The sequence below is a fragment of the Salvelinus namaycush genome, chromosome 6 (genome assembly GCF_016432855.1).
Source record: "Salvelinus namaycush isolate Seneca chromosome 6, SaNama_1.0, whole genome shotgun sequence".
Classification (NCBI taxonomy): Eukaryota; Metazoa; Chordata; class Actinopteri; order Salmoniformes; family Salmonidae; genus Salvelinus; species Salvelinus namaycush.
The window spans coordinates 34,323,658-34,343,868 of NC_052312.1; the positions used below are offsets into that span (position 1 = coordinate 34,323,658).

The window sequence follows — 20,211 nt, forward strand, 5'->3', positions numbered from 1 at the left end:
TTAGTTAAACTACCCTCCAAAGAGTCAATCCTGTAGTTTGAAAGTTTCAGAACCTCCAGTTTGGTCAGGTTGTGAAAAATGATGTCGGCAGAACGCTGTATTCAAAGATCCACCTGTCGTAGAGTCAGTTTCTTCAGGTGAATCAGCTGATTCATTGATGTTAAATCCACACTTTTAGCTCAAAGCTTTGATCTGTACACAAATGCCTCCACAGACCCGAAGTACTTTCCCATGAATTCAGATCCACAAAGGAATTCTTCAGCGTGAAGATGTGTTACAGACTGAAAGAAAGGTCTGTCACAGTCTTCAAATGACACTGTCTGGCCTTGAGTTGGAGACTCAGGTTCTGTTTAGATGTGATGTTACTGACAATAATCAACTGCATTGGCCTCATACCTGAACTAATGTACAAATGAGTAAACTGACTCAGAATGTCACCGAATACAAGATTCAGATTTATTACAGGTTCTCTTAGTGGCTAGTTCAAGTAACCCACAAGTAACCCAGAAACACTTGTCTTAGACAAGGAGAGAGACAATCTTTCAGAAAAGACAACTGACATGAAGGATATGTTTGAACATGATAGATTTCAGAAGATCACTAAAATATCAGTGCTAGAAATATGGGACCAACTACTAAACTTTTGACTATTATATTTCCAAGAATCTTTAGGGTTGTCAATAATTTTGACCATTACTTTTGAGAAAAAAACATTTTACTTGTTAAACAAAATCTCTATTAAAAAAAATGTATTTTTTTAATTTCTATTTTACCTTTATTTAACTAGGCAAGTCAGTTAAGAACAAATTCTTATATTCAATGACGGCCTAGGAACAGAAACAAGATTCTCTGGTCTGATGAAACCAAGACTGAACTCTTTGGCTTGAATGCCAAGCGTCACGTCGGGAGAAAACCTGGCACCATCCCTACGGTGAAGCATGGTGGTGGCAGCATCATAATGTCGCAATGTTTTTCAGCGGCAGGGACTGGGAGACAAGTCAGGATAGAGGGAAAGATGAACGGCGGCAGATTGGGGAGAATGTTCACCTTCCAACAGGACAACAACCCTAAGCACGCAGCCAAGACAACACAGGCGTGGCTTCGGGACAAGTCTCTGAATGTCCTTGAGTGGCCCAGCCAGAGCCAGGACATAAACCCGATCGAACATCTCTGGTGAGGCCTGAAAATAGCTCTGCAGAAACGTTCCCAAATACAGGTGTGCCAAGCTTGTAGCGTCATACCCAAGAAGCCTCGATGCTGTAATCGCTGCCAAAGGTGCTTCAACAAAGTACTGAGTAAGCGGTCTGAATACTTATGTAAATGTAACATCACTTTTTAATTTTTAATACATTTGCAAAAAAAACAGTTTTTGCTTTGACATTATGGGGTATTGTGTGTAGATTGAGGAGGGAAATAAAAAACTATTTAATCCATTTTAGAATAAGGCTGTAACGTAACAAAATGTGGAAAAAGTCAAGGGGTCTGAATACTTTCCGATTGCACTGGTAGATACATGTCCTCCGATACGATACAGAAGTGATGCGTTTAGTTTGAATCCATTAGTTTTGATCAGGGAATGAATCGATGTGATTCGATATGGTTTGCTGCACTAACATTTGTTGCATAAACGCATTCATTCCCAGTCTAAATTAAAATCTGCTGCTGATGGAGCTCATGAGCTGGGCCTCTCTGAGCTGGATCTGTCTGAGCTGACACGTGTGTGTGTGTGTGTGTGTGTGTGTGTGTGTGTGTGTGTGTGTGTGTGTGTGTGTGTGTGTGTGTGTGTGTGTGTGTGTGTGTGTGTGTGGACATGTGTCACGTCCACACACTAACTCAAAGTTCCCACAAGAATAGCAAAAACAAAAAATTGGACCAACTGGGGACATTTTGTTAGTCCCCACAAGGTCAAATGCTATTTCGAGGGAGTTTAGGGTTAAGGTTAGGAGCTATGGTTAGGTTTAGGGTTAAGGTTTTCGGGTTAGGGTTAGTGGAATGGAACTGAATTGTGTGTCCCCACAAGATTAATTACACAAGATAGTGTGTGTGTGTGTGTGTGCGTTTGTACTATGTAAGCCCCTGAGCTAAACCATAACGGAGACTATGCATCTACCACTTCACTACCACTATCAGATTAGGGGCCGATGTTTTTTGTCCCCCAACTTGGGGTTCTGAAATCACCATCACCCTCTAATTAACTTGTCATTTTAGCAGATTTGTTTGAGCTAGTAATGCTTCAATATTTATCGCTTACAAATTAGCTGTGACATAGCCAATGAATATATAGCACAATTTGGGATTTCACTATCATCAGTTCTTAGAGTGATTTTCTCTTCTTCTCTCTGTACAGCCATGAAGTGAGCCTCACAAAAGTGATTTATCCTGTATCTCTAAAAATGAACATATACACTGTTCGTTTAAAACTAGTGCCGATAGTGAATATAAAAAATATACTGTAAGCCCCGTTACGCAGGTACAGCCAGATGAGAGTTGTGTTTCCGGTTAACTTTTACACAATTTTCAACAGCGAATAAATAAACTAGGAAATGACATAGGTTGTCACTCAACTAATAAAGATACATTCATGTACATACTACCTCAATTGGGCCGACCAACCAGTGCTCCCGCACATTGGCTAACCGGGCTATCTGCATTGTGATTAGGTATTTTCGGAAGGCAGAAAATGTAATATGAGCATAAAAAAAAATTGGGAAACGTGACCCTCGAGCACCTCCAAAATTAATCCAAGTATTCACTAACGCATACAACTTGGGGAGTAACAAAAAAACGATTTCAAATCTCTACTTGGGTATTCAAACCTCAAAGAAACATTCTACAAACTATATTAAAAAGAAATGGGAGGAAGAACATAAACATTGAAATAACTGATGAAACATGGTTGAACATATTAGAGACTCAACAAAGCTCCACCAACTCAAGATCATGGAGAGAATTCTGTTGGAAGAATGTTATACGTTTCTTCATAACACCTAAGCTGAAATCAAAACAGACTGGCTCACTACACCCTTGTTGGAGAGAATGCAGCCTATTGAGGGCAGACCACTCTCATATCTTTTGGACTTGCCCCGCAAACTAAACTTACTGGGGAGAAATAAGATCTAACTTTGGAAAAATTATGGAATTTGACATAGAACAAACATTCATTTCTTTGTACTTGGGTGAAATACCTGATAACTTACACAATAGAGAAAAGTACCTCTTGAAGGTCCTACTGGCAGCCAGTAAAAAGGCTATCACTAGGAAATGGCTACAAAAAGACCCTCCCACAGTGACACAATGGATAGACATTGTAGAAGAAATACACCACATGGAGCGTATTACCTTTGCTTTAAGAACTCAACAGGAGGTAAAGAATACTGGGAAAAACGGGTTTCATACTTGGAAAAGGTCTAATTCAAAGATGTCAATGTAACTGATATGATGATGAAGGTATCATCACTGTAACTGCCAGATCTTTTTTGTTGTTCTTTTACTTTATTTGTACTTTCTTTGTGTTCCTACAATAAAAACAAAGTATAAAAAAATTTGGGAAACGGAGATTCTTAACATTTGTCGATTTTTGGACCGGCATGCTACATTTAGGTCGGTTTTGCAAAACATGCTCTACCCACCGGTTGAGAATATTAAATTATCTACATTTACATTTTAGTCATTTAGCAGACACTCTTATCCAAAGTGACTTACAGGAGCAATTAGGGTTAAGTGCTCTGCTCAAGGGCACATCGGCTGATTTTTCACCTAGTCCGCTCAGGGAAACGAACCAGCGACCTTTCGGTTACTGGCTCAATGCTCTTAACCGCTAGGCTACCTGCCGCTGCTTATTACCTGTGTGTTTATCTAATTAAAGCATTATGCTAATAAGTCCCCGCGTTTGCTTTACCTTTCCTTTATATACCTGGGAGACACAATTAATGGCTGGGTCATTACCATATCACAGACACACTCAGGTCTTTATCAGGAAAGGAGGGGCATGGATAGGTCATGACCTCATTACAGTAAGAAGTGATTGGCTACTAGTGTTAATATGAGTCACTGATTCGCCGAAGGTACAGTACTTTCTAGCTAACAAGTCACTATACATGCCAGTGGAGTGACTCTGAGCTTATTAACAAGGCTAAGTATCAGACACAAAGACACCAACGGCCTTTATGAAGTCTAAAAAATCGTGTCCAGAAACTAGCTTGTATACGATAAATAAGAGCATATCCCCTTGAGGATGAGACAGAGTGTCTGATAGTATATAGGCCTACTACAACTGCATGGTAAGAGTCCATTTGGCATTATAACAGTAAGCTAAAAGGGACAGGGGACATTAAAAGAACACGGGGCTCAATTGAACCAGTCCATTGTTTGTGCTGTTTAGCATCAGTTCCTCTGAGTCCTTCCTCTTTTCAGAGGCTTAATTGCCGTAAACAAATGCAGTTTAATGGATGGTAGAGAGGGAAAAGGGAAAGTAGGGCGCTGGCTCTAATCTGTATTCTCGCTGGCTCTGAGACTAGGCTATAGTAGAGGCTGCAGGCTGAATGTCTGGGCTCCTAATATGGGCTTAGTACAGTAAATTCACAGCCAGAGAGGAGGGACAGTGAGCTCAGTGGTATAGAGGATAGAACCTCAAACACAAGCCAATAGCCAATGTCATACAGGCACAGGGGAATAAAGTATGCATCCATAGCTTATGTTCTACAAACACAGGCACATACGGTCTTCCGCAGAGCCTAGTGAGCTATAGCCAATACCTTTACTGGACAGCCATCTTCAAATACATAATAATAAAGTCCAGTACTAGGTGGAATCATATGGATTTCATTGACCTATATTCCACAGTACAACAGTTCTAATATCTCACCCTGCTGCCCACAGTTCAAATAGAAGCTTGGGACCTGAGCGTTTGCTTTGCGCTGCTATGGCTATGTACACACTATCTCCGTCAAAGGGAATTGGAAATGTGAAAACACCTGATTGTTGGGATAACACAGAGGCGCCAGAGAGGAAATCGGTATTTACACATCTCAAATGGCACTTTATGTAGAGCACTACTTTTGACCAAAGCCCTTTTGGCCCTGGTCAAAAGGAGAGCACTACATAGGGTGCCATTTGAGACGCAGATAAAAACATGCCATCAGGAAGTTTCCCTCCTATTCCCTGGGCTGTTATAGAGGACTGATGATGATGCAGTAGGATCATTGAGCTGTGCTCTACTTGTAACAGGGACACAGGTCCATAACTAATTAATCTAATGGAATGGGAGGAGGAGAGTGAAGAGACAGGGAGAAAACATTCCCTCGCTCCTGTTCTCAAACAAGCCTAGCAAAATGAGTGTATGATCCCTGACAGCGACATACAACGGTGACATGAAAAGCTTTTAGCTCTCGCCGGCAAGCACAGGCCAGGGATGCTATAGAGCACTGAGCAGAGACAGTGAAAGAGACAGGGAGGGAGGGAGAGAGAATGAGGAAGGAAGGAGAGAGAGAGAGGGATATGGTGAAGATAAAGAGGTCTGGGAGATATAGCCACGGGCAAAGAGGATGTGGTTGTTTTTTTATTTCTCTGTCTCTGGCCGCCCGGTGCTCTTAGACAACCTAACGTCTAGATGGCTGGCTGACTCACTGACAGAGTGCACTGCAGACACACAGGTGGTGGTTTTTATTATCTGAGAGAACAGTAACAGATTTCAGAGGGGCATGGGTACGTGCAGACCAATAAAGACAGACATACAGACACACACACAGAAACGCAACCAACCCACACACGCACCACCCCAAAACACAGACGCACGCATGCAGACAGAAAGACACACACACACACACCCTTACCTCCTGGTATCGTCATCCTCTTGTGTCCTCTGGGTCCTAACCCAGTTCTCCAGCTGCCTCATGGAGTTGGTTCTGGTCAGACTCTTCTCTGGCTCCTGGGCCTGCTGGTTCTGAGGCGGCTCCTGGGCCTTTCCTGCTCCTCTCCCCAGGGTGCCTACCACCTCCCCTGGGCTGTGGTCACCAGCCCGCTCCCCAGAGCCGTTGACCTGTGGTGGGGCCATGTGCTGGGAGACCTGTAACTGGCGGGAGGCTGTAACTGCTGCTGCGATGGCTGCTGCCTGGGCTGGTTGGAGCTTGATGCTGTTGATTTTAGTCAGAGGCCTCTCAGCACTGCCATCCCTCTGGAATCCATACTTGTTCCCTTCACGGAGGGTTCCATACTTATCCACTTCCCTAAGGGTACCATACTTATCGAGCGTCCCATACTTATCTCCATCCCTCAGGGTACCACACTTACTTCCTTCCCGTAGGGTTTTATACTTCTGTCTTTCATCAAGGGTCCCATAACGATCTGACCGATCTTTCTCAGTCATAGACGTTTGTCTCTCTACCCCTTTCTGGTGGTTGTATGTCTGTCCATCTTTTTGGAGGGTGTATCTCTCTCCTTTTTGCATTGCATATCTCTCTACATCTTTCTGTACCAAGTACTTCTCCCCATCTTTCTGAGGTGCGTATTTCTCCATTTGAACATCTTTCTGCACAGCATATCGTTCGCCTCCATCTTTCTGCAAGGAATACCGCCCCCCGTCTTTTTGCAGGGCGTACCTCTCTCCGTCTTTCTGCAACAGGTACCTCTCTCCGTCTCTCTGCAGCGTGTAGCTCACCCCGTCTTTCTGAAGGGAGTATCTCTCTCCGTCTTTCTGCAGCGTGTAGCGTTCCCTCTCTCTCTGGAGGGTGTTGTGTTTCCTGTCCCCGTCCGTGCGGTCCATGCTGCAGGTGAGGGAGGGCTGGCGCGGCTCACGGTTCCTCTCGTTGTTCTGGATTTCTGGTCTGGTCAAGACCCGGTTGTGGTTCAGGATGTTGTTCACCTCCTGGGGACAGCAGCGGTCCACCTTCAACTTATCCAGTCTGGGACAGAGAGAGAGAGGAGGGAGAGAGAGCGATGGATGAGAGAAAAGGAGGGAGAGAACGAGAGGGGGATTGGAAACGGTAAGAGAAAGAAAAGACAGATGAATGATAAAGATTACAATAAATATACACCAATAAGCCATTACCAGGCAGGTTCACAGAAAAAACATTTTCACATTCCAACAATGGCCTCTTGCTGTGTGGGTGTCAGGCGCTGGGCTCTACTGCTACCTCTCCTCCAACCTGCCTGACTGCCTGCCTGCCTCGGGGGACCAGAGAGGAGAAGAGGAAGAGAAGTGAGAGGTTTTGAAAACATCACTGTCCGCCCACAGCACTCCGAGGGCACAGTGAGACGTGGCTACTTTGACTGAGCAGCCATCCACTGCTGCAACCTTTCAGTCTGTTACAGAAAGGCCATTAACAGGTCTGGTACTCCAGAGGGAAATAGCTCAATTCTAGGCTAGCCACAGTCTGTTACCGCCTACTGCACTCAGGGACAAGTCACAGTGACAGCCACTTGGGACTGCTAATCTAATGGTCAAGTACTTTTATGTATTTCTACCTGGGGCTTTCCTAGTATTTCTCAGTGAGGTAAAGGTACAGTAACGGCAGTATGTCCAATTTCTATTGCCAGACTTTGGCTGTGGAGTTTACAGACACAATAGTTCTGTGTAATTAAAGCACGCAGTGGCCTGAGTGCGGGTTTGTGCCCCACGGCATCCCTTTAAGATGAGAGCAGTGCTGAAGTACTTGCAAGTGTGCAGACATACAAACAAACCTCCACACACGGCCTACATCACGCCACAATGACGGAGCTAGGACTGCTGGTGTGCTGTACTTACAGGACTGTGAAGCGTAGGTGTTACTATCCATCCGAGTCTCTCCAGAGTATAAAGCACTGTATGCCCATGTCGAAAAGCCTTCACGAACAGCTCATGGCTAAAACACTGCAATTACCAACAGCACTAAAAGTATTCTGTTGTATCGAGTGTGAAGTGCAGTTGCCTCTGATGTGCCACATCAACAGAAAAAAGAAAGTTTAACTGGAGGCAGTGAGGATGGATACCATTGCTGTGCTGTATAGCCCTAAAGCTCTAGCTTCTTGTTACCAGCTATGCATCTTCAACACAACATCTGGTAATTGTCTTCTAAACTGATGCGATTTCTCGCTTCTGCAAGAAATACCGCAGTCTCTCACGGCCGTCCATTTGCTTACAAAACAAAAGATTGCACGGTTCAGCTGGTAGCTTTCATTGCCATAGGTCAGGCAATCAAGGCTGGCTGGCTGCTATAGGAAGGATTTGGGTTTGTGGGCAGTTCTATCCGGGTTTACCCACCTTCTGATTGGCTCTGTGTGGACCAGGGCTGCGTCCGTCATCACTTTCATCCAGGACTCCATGTCTTTGGCCGTGTCTGTGCAGAAGTAGTATGTCCTCATGTTGGAGTGGGTCGCCTAGGAGGGAGAGAGAGAGAGAGAGAGAGCGAGGGAGGGAGAGAGGGAGAGTTCCTAAGACAGAGGAGTGTGAGGAAGGTAAGTGGGTGACCTTGGCAAGACTGCAGGGAGTGTTACATCACCTTCTTTGGAAGAGGTGTGTGCGTGCATGGGTCTGTCGGTCTGTCTCTGCACACACGCCTGTGTGTTTGAGCGTGAATGTGTGTGTGCATCCTTACCGCTCCAAGGCTGTGTAGCTAACTTTAATTACCTGCTAAGCAGGCTTAGGACCATAAATATGAGCGAGGGAGACACTCCAAGCTGAGTGTTACTCTTGTTTCCTGCTGCAGAGGCAGAGACTGGCACTAAGTCAGTGTCCCAATTGGCAACCTATTCCCTTTATAGTGCACTACTTTAGACCAGGGGTAGTGTACTATATAGGGAATACGGTGCCATTTGTGACACACCCTAATACACAGCAGAAGAGAGGACAGATAGTAAGGGATGTGGGGGAGTAGAGAAAGGATGGGCTTGTTACTGTGTTATGTGTGTTAGACGGTGTCAATGTGTAGGAGTGAATACGTGTTTACAGTGGTGACTTGTGTGGAACGGTATGTGAGGCTAACATGCTCAAAAAGGTGGATATAGCAGTGTCTGTCTTTCAGTACATACTTTTTTAAATCTTCTCTCTGCCCATCTTGCTCCTATCACCCTCTTGCATATTGAGACTAGAAAATCTATTGACTTTTATCATGGATCTACGCACAAAGAGCTCTCCGTATACAAACGCATTTTCAGAGATTCTCTGAAAGGAAAGACCAAAAGCGAAGAGAAGCGTGTGTGTTACAGTGTGTTTACACTTTGTGCGGTGAAACATCAGAAGCCATTCACTTTCAATGGAAGGAAAGAGAGAGAAGCGGAGTGGGCGAGGGACCGTTGAGCAATGCCGAGCATGGGCGAGGGAGCTGAACAGGGCGGGACTAAAGCTGAACTCTATTCAAATCCTCCACGATATCCGCGACGCGAGTGACCAATTGAAGCTCACCATAGCTTCCTACCCCTACTGGATTGTCTGTCAATGGCTGTTGATACATAGCACTACAATAACTCAGTACAAAAGCAATAACTCTGCTGTGGTATACAGCGGGAAGACGTGCTTCCGCGTAGCCTACCACTGTCTATCACAAAATAAAGTGAGTTTCTTTACAGATATCCACACATTATACAATCCGGACCGACGGACAAGGGAGTTACGGATTATAGATTTACCTTCAGTAACAGGATTTTCGGAAACAAGTACCGCCGTAACCATTTTTCAGAAGTTATTTTTCAGGCTCCGCATTGCAACCACCTAGGAGGTCCACGCGCAGAAGCGCGTCATCCTTTATGGGGCTTTGTCTGTGTGTGTGTACAGTACTGACCTTGAAGGCGTATTTCCTGCTGATGTGGTCGTCGACAGACAGCATGGAGATGTGGAAGCTGGGCAGCAGGATACTACCCAGGATGCCCTCCTCCTTCTCATCTACAGGACAGAGGACGAGAAGAATAGTGCATTATGGTCCATCTGGTAGATGAAAGTCGGGAGAGATCAGAGGAGGGGAACTATCAGCATTCTAACAGGACAGTGGACACAGGATGTACCGGAAACAGAATGCGTCAGAACTTCGTAGGCACCTTTATCTTTGGTCAGGGTGTGATGGCTAGGTAAGCAGCTAACAGGACACAGGATGTATCGGACACAAAATGTGTCAGAACTACGTAGGCACCTTTATCTTCGGTCTGGGTGTGTTACCCGTCTCAGAAAGGACCATTTAAGCTGGAGTTTATCAGAGCATGGCAGGGAGGGTTGAGCATGGCAAGATATTCACTTTCTTTCTTCACTAAGACCCCCCCAAATCCCGGGCTTCCAGCATGTTACACAGTAGGGTACCCAAACCAGATAGAACAACAAAACCGTTTCTCCTCGGGCCACTTTGCCAAACATCTATAATTTCACAGTCAAATTTAATCCTAACAGCGCAACTTGGTAAACAAACACACTAACTTGAGTGTGATAGCATACAACAGTGTTACTACCGCATCAAAGACAGACAAGTAAACAATGACGGAATCAATCCGTCGGCTGCTCAGAGCGTTCCGTACAGCTGGGTTGTATAATGCCTACACTGTGTTGTAACACACCATCTGTAGAGTGCAGCACGACTGCAGCAAAACCAACAGAGCCCAAACTCAGCTTCAGGGTTTACTTTAAACTGGCAAGTACAGCAGAATTCCCTGCAGCACTCCATCCCCGCTCTCTCTACTGCTGCTGCTGCTGCATTATTAACCGAGAGGCGAGGGGGAGAGGAGAGGGAGAGAGATCAAGAAGATGAAATGAGAACACAGCACCTCCTCCTTCTGAAAGCAGTACCTCTACCCATATGTACATACTGTATTAGCTCAATGACCTACCTCGTACCCCTGCACATTGACTCGGTCCCGGTACTCCTTCTATATAGCCTCGTTACATTTCTATTGTGTTACTATTTCCTTTTTTATTTAGCAAACACTTTAACTGCACTGTTTGGAATGGGCTCGTAAGTAAGCATTGCGCTGTTTAGTCTACTATACCTGTTGTGTTCGGCAGATGTGAACATTTGTTTTGATTTAAAATGGGGTTTTCACTAGATTCTACAAAGAAGAAGCAAGGTGACCTTAACCTTTAAGCTATGTGATGATATGATTCTATTTGATCATTCTGTTGCGACAGAGATCCTGACCAGAGCAGAGCCATCAGTCAATCAGACATGGCCATTCATATTCCCCCAACAACCTCTCATTCTTGCCTTCAGATAGACACAATTCCTAGTCAAAACCTTACCTCTGAAAACTCATCGACAGACAGCACTTAAGTTAAAATGAAGTGAGTGAAGAAGATAAGAGCGCGAGAGAGAGCTAGATGTTGTTATCAGAAAGCATAGCACGTCAACACTCTTTTAAGAACTCTTCTCTCGTCTCTTGGTTTACCAATAAACAGGAAATTCCCCTCTGGGCATGTCATGAAAGAGCTGGCTGATTGCACTCCGGGACTGTTTAATTGAACAATTTATGGAAATTAAAATCTCTGAAACCTGGGAGAATTGTGGTATGTCTACGTCCGGAGCAAATACGTTTGCGTTTTACTGCTAGCTATGATGCACCTGGTGGATGACCTATACTCAAACTTTGACCGTGTGTTGCGCTTTGAGTGTGTGTGTGTGTGTCTCACCTCTGTAGTAAAACAGGCACATGTCAGACAGCACAAACCACCTCTTCTTCCATAGCTTCATCCCCGTGCTGTCCTACAGGGGAACAGAAGACAGGAGACATCAGTCAGATACTGAGACAGAGCAAAACATTTGGTAGAAGCTGTTCCTTGCCCTCTGATAAGCTAGGCGAGCCTTTCGACAATAATTGGCATATTGCTTCCATCTATTCAAGCATTTGCTATCAGATCTAGTGTATAGAGCAGTGTTCCTCAATCCTGGTCATGAATACCTATAGGCTGCCCTTGCTTTTCATCTAGACCTACCTTGATTTGTTCAATTGGATGCGTAAGTAGAGCTAGGCTAGAACCAAATCCTGCACACCCTGCTGTCCCTCCGGATCTGAGTGGCCAACACCAAGACTGTCACGGAGTTCAGGAAGCAAGGTACACACTCCCTCTGATCCCGGACGGTTTCATTAACCATAGCTATCTCCTCCCACTGAAACAAATTGGCCCTTTTTATCTCTTAACTCTCAGACAAGTTTCCCCTTACTGTTTTTATAGCTGTGTGTCTTTTCTCTGTAAAAATAACGGCTTCTCGTCTAACGTTGCCTTTATTTTCTATTCATAACATAAATAATGCAAGACGGTTTTGTTGTTTTTCTCGTCTTCATACGCAGCTTTCTTTTGATGCACGAGGAGGAGTACAAACGCATAAAAGAAAAGCCCATCATCAATAAAATATTTCCCCTTTAAGAGAAGACTTTGGTTGTCAGGTTTGAGAAGGAGAAAAGGCACGTCTTGCGAGAGAGAATCAACGCAGCTTTGAAAGGGTAATTCAGCATGGTAGAGAGGGAAGCGCATAAGAGAACGGTTATTGACAACAGCTCAACGCTAGTTGGAAACTGAGTGATGCTAATGTTGATTGCTCTTAATGAGTGAGTGTGTGTGTGGGTGCGAGTGTGTTGTGTGTGCCAGGCGGTTGAGACACATTGACAAATTGACCTACAGTCAGAGCTTGGTGAGGGAGAAGAAATGCTCAAGTTGCATTGTACAGGTTGAAAGATAATGAGCAAAATAGCTCAGCCACCACAAAGTTGGTCGAGCTAGTCTGTAAAGTGACCTGATTAATTGGGGCAGAGAGAGAGAGAGAGAGAGAGAGAGAGAGATAGAGAGTGAGAAAGTTACATTCAATCAAGGATGGTTGTCACTTTGCTTGAGGGACCAGGCCACCGTATCAGTACTAACTAAAACAAAGGACTCAGGCTATTTAAATGAGAATGACAAAATGATGCATCAACATTTAGATTGAAAACAATTGCCAGATAACAAGGAGACGAGGTCAAACTCTCCCACAAACCAATCTGATTTAAATTCACTGTCTGGGAATACAGATTCAAAGTGAATGTGTCTCTTTCTGAATGTGAATGAGGATGTCCCTGTTAGATAGATAACTGGATAGCCCAACAGTGTGTGTGTGTGTGTGGGATGTTACACAGCTGACCGCTGCTGCTGAAGAGATCTGCATGTGTCCATTATTGCAGCTGTAATTAAACCTATTTTAGATTGTCATGTTCCTTTTGAGTGTCTGTGTGTGTGTGTGTGTGTGTGTGTGTGTGTGTGTGTGTGTGTGTGTGTGTGTGTGTGTGTGTGTGTGTGTGTGTGTGTGTGTGTGTACACTACCATTAAAAAGTTTGGGGTCACTTAGAAATGTCCTTGTTTTCCATGAAAACATACATGAAATGAGTTGCAAAATGAATAGGACATATAGTCAAGACGTTGACAAGGTTATAAATAATGATTTTTAATTGAAATAATAGTGTCCTTCAAACTTTGCTTTCGTCAAAGAATCCTCCATTTGCAGCAATTACAGCCTTTCAGACCTTTGGCATTCTAGTTGTCAATTTGTTGAGGTGATCTGAAGAGATTTCACCCCATGCTTCCTGAAGCACCTCCCACAAGTTGGATTGGCTTGATAGGCACTTCTTACGTACCATACAGTCAAGCTACTCCCACAACAACTCAATAGGGTTGAGATCTGGTGACTGTGCTGGCCACTCCATTATAGACAGAAAACCAACTCACTGATTCTTCCCTAAATAGTTATTGCATAGTTTGGAGCTGTGCTTTGGGTCATTGTCCTGTTGTATGAGGAAATTGGCTCCAGTTAAGAGCCGTCCACAGGGTATGGCATGGCGTTGCAAAATGGAGTGATAGCCTTACTTCTTCAAGATCCCTTTTATCCTGTACAAATCTCCCACTTTACCACCACCAAAGCACCCCCAGACCATCACATTGCCTCCACCATGCTTGACAGATGGCGTCAAGCACTCCTCCAGCATCTTTTCATTTTTTTCTGAGTCTCACGAATGTTCTTCTTTGTGATTCGAACACAAACTTAGATTTGTCTGTCCATAACACTTTTTTCCAATCTTCCTCTCCAGTGTCTGTGTTCTTTTGCACATCTTAATATTTTATTTTTATTGGCCAGTCAGAGATATGGCTTTTTCTTTGCAACTCTACCTAGAAGGCCAGCATCCAGCACTGTAAACCGTTGAGACTGGTGTTTTGCAGGTACTATTTAATGAAGCTGCCAGTTGAGGACTTGTGGGGTGTCTGTTTCTCAAACTAGACACTAATGTACTTGTCCTCATAATCAGTTGTGCACCGGGGCCTCCCACTCCTCTTTCTATTCTGTTAGAGCCAGTTTGCGCTGTTCTGTGAAGGAAGTAGTACACAGCGTTGTATGAGATCTTCAGTTTCTTGGCAATTTCTCGAATGGAATAGCCTTCATTTCTCAGAACAAGAAAAGCCTGACAAGTTTCAGAAGAAAGTGCTTTGTTTCTGCCCATTTTGAGCTTGTAATTGAACCCACAAATGCTGATTCTCCAGGATACTCAACTAGTCTAAAAGGCCAGTTTTATTGCTTCTTTAATCAGAACAACAGTTTTCAGCTGTGCTAACATAATTGCAAAAGGGTTTTCTAATGATCAATTATACTTTTAAAATGATAAACTTGGATTAGCTAACACATCGTGCCATTGGAACACAGGAGTGATGGTTGCTGATAATGGGCCTCTGTACGCCTATGTAGATATTCCATTAAAAAAAAGTTCTGCCGTTTCCAGCTACAACAGTCATTTACAACATTAACAATGTCTACACTGTATTTAAGATCAATTTTATGTTATTTTAATGGACATTTTTTTTAATTTTCTTTAAAAAACAAGGACATTTCTAAGTGAACCCAAACTTTTGAACAGCAGTGTGTATGTATGTATGTAGCTACAGTACATTCGGAAAGTATTCAGACCCCTTGACTTTTTCCACATTTTGTTACGTTACAGCCTTATTCTAAAATGGATTAAATAAAAATCCTCAGCAATCTACACACAATACTCCATAATGACAAATTGAAAACAGAAATACCTTATTTACATACGTATTCAGACCCTTTGCCATGAGACTCGAAATTGAGCTCAGGTGCATCCTGTTTCCATTGATCATCTTGAGATGTTTCTACAGCTTGATTGGAATCTGCCTGTTGTAAATTCAATTGATTGTACATGATTTGGAAAGGCACACACCTGTCTATATAAGGTCCCACAGTTGACAGTGCATGTCAGAGCAAGAACCAAGCCACGAGGTCGAAGGAACTGTCCGTAGAGCTCCGAGACAGGATTGGGTCGAGCAACAGATCTGGGGAAGGGTACCAAAACATATCTGCAGCATTGAAGGTCCCCAAGAATACAGTGCCCTCCATCATTCTTAAATGGAAGAAGTTTGGAACCACCAAGACTCTTCCTAGAGCTTGCTGCCTGGTCAAACTGAGCAATCGGGGGAGAAGGGTCATGGTCAGGGAGGTGACTAAGAACCCGATGGTCACTCTGACAGAGCTCTAGAGTTCCTCTGTGGAGATGGGAGAACATTCCAGAAGGACAACCATCTCTGCAGCACATTACCAATCAGGCCTTTATGGTAGAGTGGCTAGACAGAAGCCACTCCTCAGTAAAAGGCACATGACAGCCCACTTGGAGTTTGCCAAAAGGCATCTCTAGACTCTCAGACCACGAGAATCAAGATTCTCTGGTCTGATGAAACCAAGATTGAACTCTTTGGCCTGAATACCAAGCGTTACATATGTAGGAAACGTGGCACCATCCCTACGGTGCAGCAACGTTCCACATCCAACCTGACAGAGCTTGAGAGGATTTGCAGAGAAGAATGGGATAAACTCCCCAAATACTGGCGTGCAAAGCTTGTAGCGTCATCCCCAAGAAGACTCTATGCTGTAATCACTGCCAAAGGTGCTTCAACAAAGTACTCAGTAAATGTGATATTTCCATTTTTTGTATAAAAACTTGTTTTTGCTTTGTCATTATGGGGTATTGTGTGTAGATTTATGAGGAAAAATAACTATTTAATCAATTTTAGAATTGATTTTACATGTGTGTGTGCAGGTGGCTATCCCCACAAAGCCCTGTCACACAGACTCTCTCATCAACCCACTGAGGAAGACTGTGTAGGCTGCACACTTCCACCAACACCCACTCATCATCACACATACTGCAATCAGCCATTTGATTTGCACAGGTTCTGCAATTCTCTAGACCATTTTGAGAGTAAATTGCAATTAAGTAATTTAGTCAAGTTCTTCTATACTGGGAACTACAAACGATGAACAACTTTCCAATACCTGTTTGTAAAGCCAGTTGCTCTTGACCGCCGGGGCATTGGGGTTCCTCTTAATAGAGTTGGACCTCTTGCCAAAGTTATGGACCTTTTTGTAAGACCTCGAAGGCTGAAAATGTAAATAGACAAACTGTCAGTATACTGTATGTAAAATCAGTTATATACAGTGCCGTGAAAGTATTTTCCCCCTTCCTGATTCTCTTATTTAAAAAAATATTTTTGATACTGAATGGTATCAGATCTTCAACCAAAACCTAATATTAGATAAAGGGAAGCATTGTTTACAACAAAAAAAGTATACTTATTTTATTTACTGAACAAAGTGCAACACCCAATTCCCATGTGTGAAAAATGAATTGCCCCCTTAAACTCAATAACTGGTTGTGCCACCTCAGCTGCAATGACTGCAAGCAAATGCTTCCTGTAATTGTTGATCAGTCTCTCACATCGCTGTGGAGGAATTTTTGCGGAACTTCTTTAACTCAGGAACATTTGTGGGTTTTCAAGCATGAACTGCTTGTTTCAAGTCCTGCCACAACATTTCAATTGGGATTAGGTCAGGAATTTGACTAGGCCATTCTAAAACTTCTAATTTGTTTGTTTTTAGCCATTTTCATGTGGGCTTGATTGTGTGTTTTGGATCATTGTCTTGTTGCATGACCCAGCTGCCCTTCAGCTTCAGGTCAAATCATCCCCAAACCATCACACTACCACCGCCATGGTTCTTACTGTGGGAATGCAGTGTTTGGTTTTCGCCAGGCATAATTGGGACCCATGTCGTCAAAAAGTTATATTTTTGACTCATCTGTCCATAGAACATTCTTCCAAGAGTCTTCCAGGTGCTTTTTGGCAAACTTTAATCAACTTTTTGGATGAGATGGGTCCCGTTATGACTGGCAAAAACCAAACACTGCATTCCACAGTAAGAACCTCATACCAACGGTCAAGCATGGTGGTGGTAGTGTGATGGTGGGGATGCTTTGCTGCCTCAGGACCTGGACAACTTGTCTTAATGGAAGGCACCATGAATTCTGCTCTGTATCAGAGAATTCTACAGGAGAAAGTCAGGCCATCTGTCTGTGAGCTGAACCTGAAGCACAGCTGGGTCATGCAGCAAGACAATGATCCAAAACACACAATCAAGTCTACATGAAAATGGTTAAAAAGCAACAAATTTGAAGTTTTGTAATGGTTTAGTCAAATTCCAGACCTAATCCCAATTGCGATGTTGTGGCAGGACTTGAAAACCCACAAATGTCGCGGAGTTAAAGCAGTTCTGCATGCAAGAGTGGGCCAAAATTCCTCCACAAAGATGTGAGAGCCTGATCAAAAACTTTACAAAGCATTTGGTTTGTAGTCATTGCATCTAAATATGGCACAACCAGTTATTGAGTGTAAGGGGGCAATTACCTTTTAACACAGGGGAATCAGTGTTGCATAACTTTGTTAATTAAATAAATAAAATGAGTATACATTTTTTTGGTTGTTTGTAAACTCAGGTTCCCTTTGTCTAATATTAGGTTTTAGTTGAAGATCTGATAACATTCAGTATTAAAACAAAATGAAAAAACAGAAAATCAGAAAGGGGGCAAATACTTGTTCGTGGCACTGTATATATACACTGAACAAAAATATAAACGTGTTAGCTGGGGCAAAACTGTGACACCAATCAGGCCGATGAGGACTGGAGTTGCCCACCCCTGTTTTAGAGAATTTGGCAGTACGTCCAACCAGCCTCACAACTGCAGACCACGTGTAACCACGCCAGCCCAGGACCTCCATATCCAGCTTCTTCACCTGCGGGATCGTCTGAGACCAGCCACCCGGACAGCTGATGAACCTGAAGTATTTCTGTAATTAAGCCCTTTTGTGGGGAAAAACTAATCATGATAGGCTGGGCCTGACTGCCCAGTGGATGGGCCTGGCTCCCAAGTGGGTGGGCCTATGCCCTCCCAGACCCACCCATGGCCGCGCCCCTGCCCAGTCATGTGAAATTCATAGATTAGGGCCTACTGAATTTATTTCAATTGACTGATTTCCTTATAGAAACTGTAACTCAGTAAAATAGTTGAAATTGTTGCGTTTCCATTTTTGTTCAGTATATATACACAAACATATTTCTGAAGATGCATAGTTAGAGGAGGAGAGTTACAAATTCATTCAAATTATCATCCTCCGTTAGTAAATATAGGTGAAGACCGTTAACCTGCATTTGGCTCTTTGGTGTTAATAAACAAATAAAGTTAAAAAGCAACCGAAGGAAAATGTACAGTATTCACCTCATTAAACTAGCCCATTCTACAAGAACATCTTTGTAGAATGGGCTTTACTGAGCTGAGAGAGGGAGAGACAGAGACAGATACAGAGAGAGACCGATACAGAGAGAGAGAGAGAGAGCAAGACAGAGACTAATTTACAGCATTGCAGAACCTTCTATCCATCAGCTGAGCATAGTGCTACAGTAGCTCGACCCACAAGAGTATGTAATAATACCCATACAACCTAGCAGTCAAACAGGGAAATAGTTCCAATCCAGATCATCACGGTATTTGTAGGTCTTTATGATAGGCAATTAGCATTACATTTTTTGGGGGGTGGGGGGGTAAATACAGGCGAATATATTGCTAAAAGTCACCTTGTCCGAGAGAGATTTACATGGTTATCAAAATGTCACGCCAGGGTAAGCCTATACAAAACACAGCCCTTATTTTAAGTGTTACTAAAATCCCCTATGGGGAAAAATGAATGGTGAAAAAATAACTGGAACCATTTCCTTGTTTGACCGCTCGATTTTATGGGTATTATGACACCTCTATGGTAACTCATCAATAATTACAGCTCATTAATAAATACATGCCACTAAGCTACACTTTTAGTCAGTGTAAGCCGAAGTAAAACATCATTAATTCATGAAAGCATGCTTTTCATTTGAATAAAGCATGCATATTTATACACTAGTCTATTAAGCATTTATAAACTGACACGCTGTACAATAAAATCACTTGGTGACCATTCTAGAATTGTAACTATCTGTGACAGGACTGGGATAATCCAGCACATATTATCTCATGTAGAGTCCCTGTTCTGATACTCTCTGTGGACTAATACAGTTCTCACAACATTGACTTAATGGAGAAAATGGGAGAGATCACTGACCCACAAGACTCCTCTTAACATCCCAGAACTGGGACCTTTATCTCTCCTCTCACAGGCCCCTATTAGCCAAGTCACTCTTGATACAGTACATTAATCCCACCCTGTCCTTGTACATGCATCATAATTGCATGACATCCATTACAGTGGCGTCCATGTGCTCTTTAGGAACCCCCAACAAATCCTCTCAGATCTAGGGAATGGGTCTAGTGGTCTATTAGGGGTTGGGTGTACAGGCCGACGTGGAGCACTCACCCGTGTGGCGGGGCTGCTGCCAGGGTAGGTGCTATAGTCTGACCCTCCTGTGAAGTTAGACGCCTCGCTCATGGTGCTCATCGGGCGCTCCTTCACTCTGTCACTCTCCTCTGATGGAGCCTGCTCTGGAGCCTTAGGCCTGGGGGGGGGGGGGGGGGGGGGGGGGGAGAGAGAAAAATGCAGTAGAAAATGAGAAAAGCGACATGAAGACTACACAAATGAGGCTCGGACTCAACTTCAATCTGTGGGATTAATGGGCGGGTTAAGAGGCGAAGCGTTGCAGCTGTGTGTATGTGTGTGTGACACTGATTGCTCTGCGAATGCGCTGCCTAATGGCCAGTCTGTCTAGCTCCTTCGGTTCGGCAGTTTAAACTGCAACCACAATGAGAGCCCATCTCTGTTAGAGCCAAACCCTGCCGTTAGAGAAAGAGGAGAGAAAGAGAGGCAAAAAAATAGAGAGGCAGGCCCCATAAATCAAACCAGTTACTCACTGTGTCACCTCCGATACATTCCTCCAAGTCAGACCACTTTAAATCGCCTGCCAAACTTGCCTG

At 43.7% G+C, this 20,211-nt stretch overlaps 1 protein-coding gene across 1 annotated transcript in view; it reads right to left on the reverse strand.

Annotated features, from left to right (window-relative positions):
* LOC120049904 (pleckstrin homology domain-containing family A member 5-like) overlaps positions 1-20,211 on the reverse strand; it is a 136,824-nt gene that overhangs the window by 22,163 nt on the left and 94,450 nt on the right. The window contains exons 6-11 of the mRNA XM_038996398.1: positions 19,658-19,796; positions 16,254-16,358; positions 11,579-11,651; positions 9,753-9,853; positions 8,237-8,352; positions 5,832-6,899 (exon numbers count right to left, since the gene is read on the reverse strand). Of these exons, the coding sequence (XP_038852326.1) occupies positions 5,832-6,899; positions 8,237-8,352; positions 9,753-9,853; positions 11,579-11,651; positions 16,254-16,358; positions 19,658-19,796 (1,602 nt within the window). The remainder of the gene's footprint in view (positions 1-5,831; positions 6,900-8,236; positions 8,353-9,752; positions 9,854-11,578; positions 11,652-16,253; positions 16,359-19,657; positions 19,797-20,211) is intronic.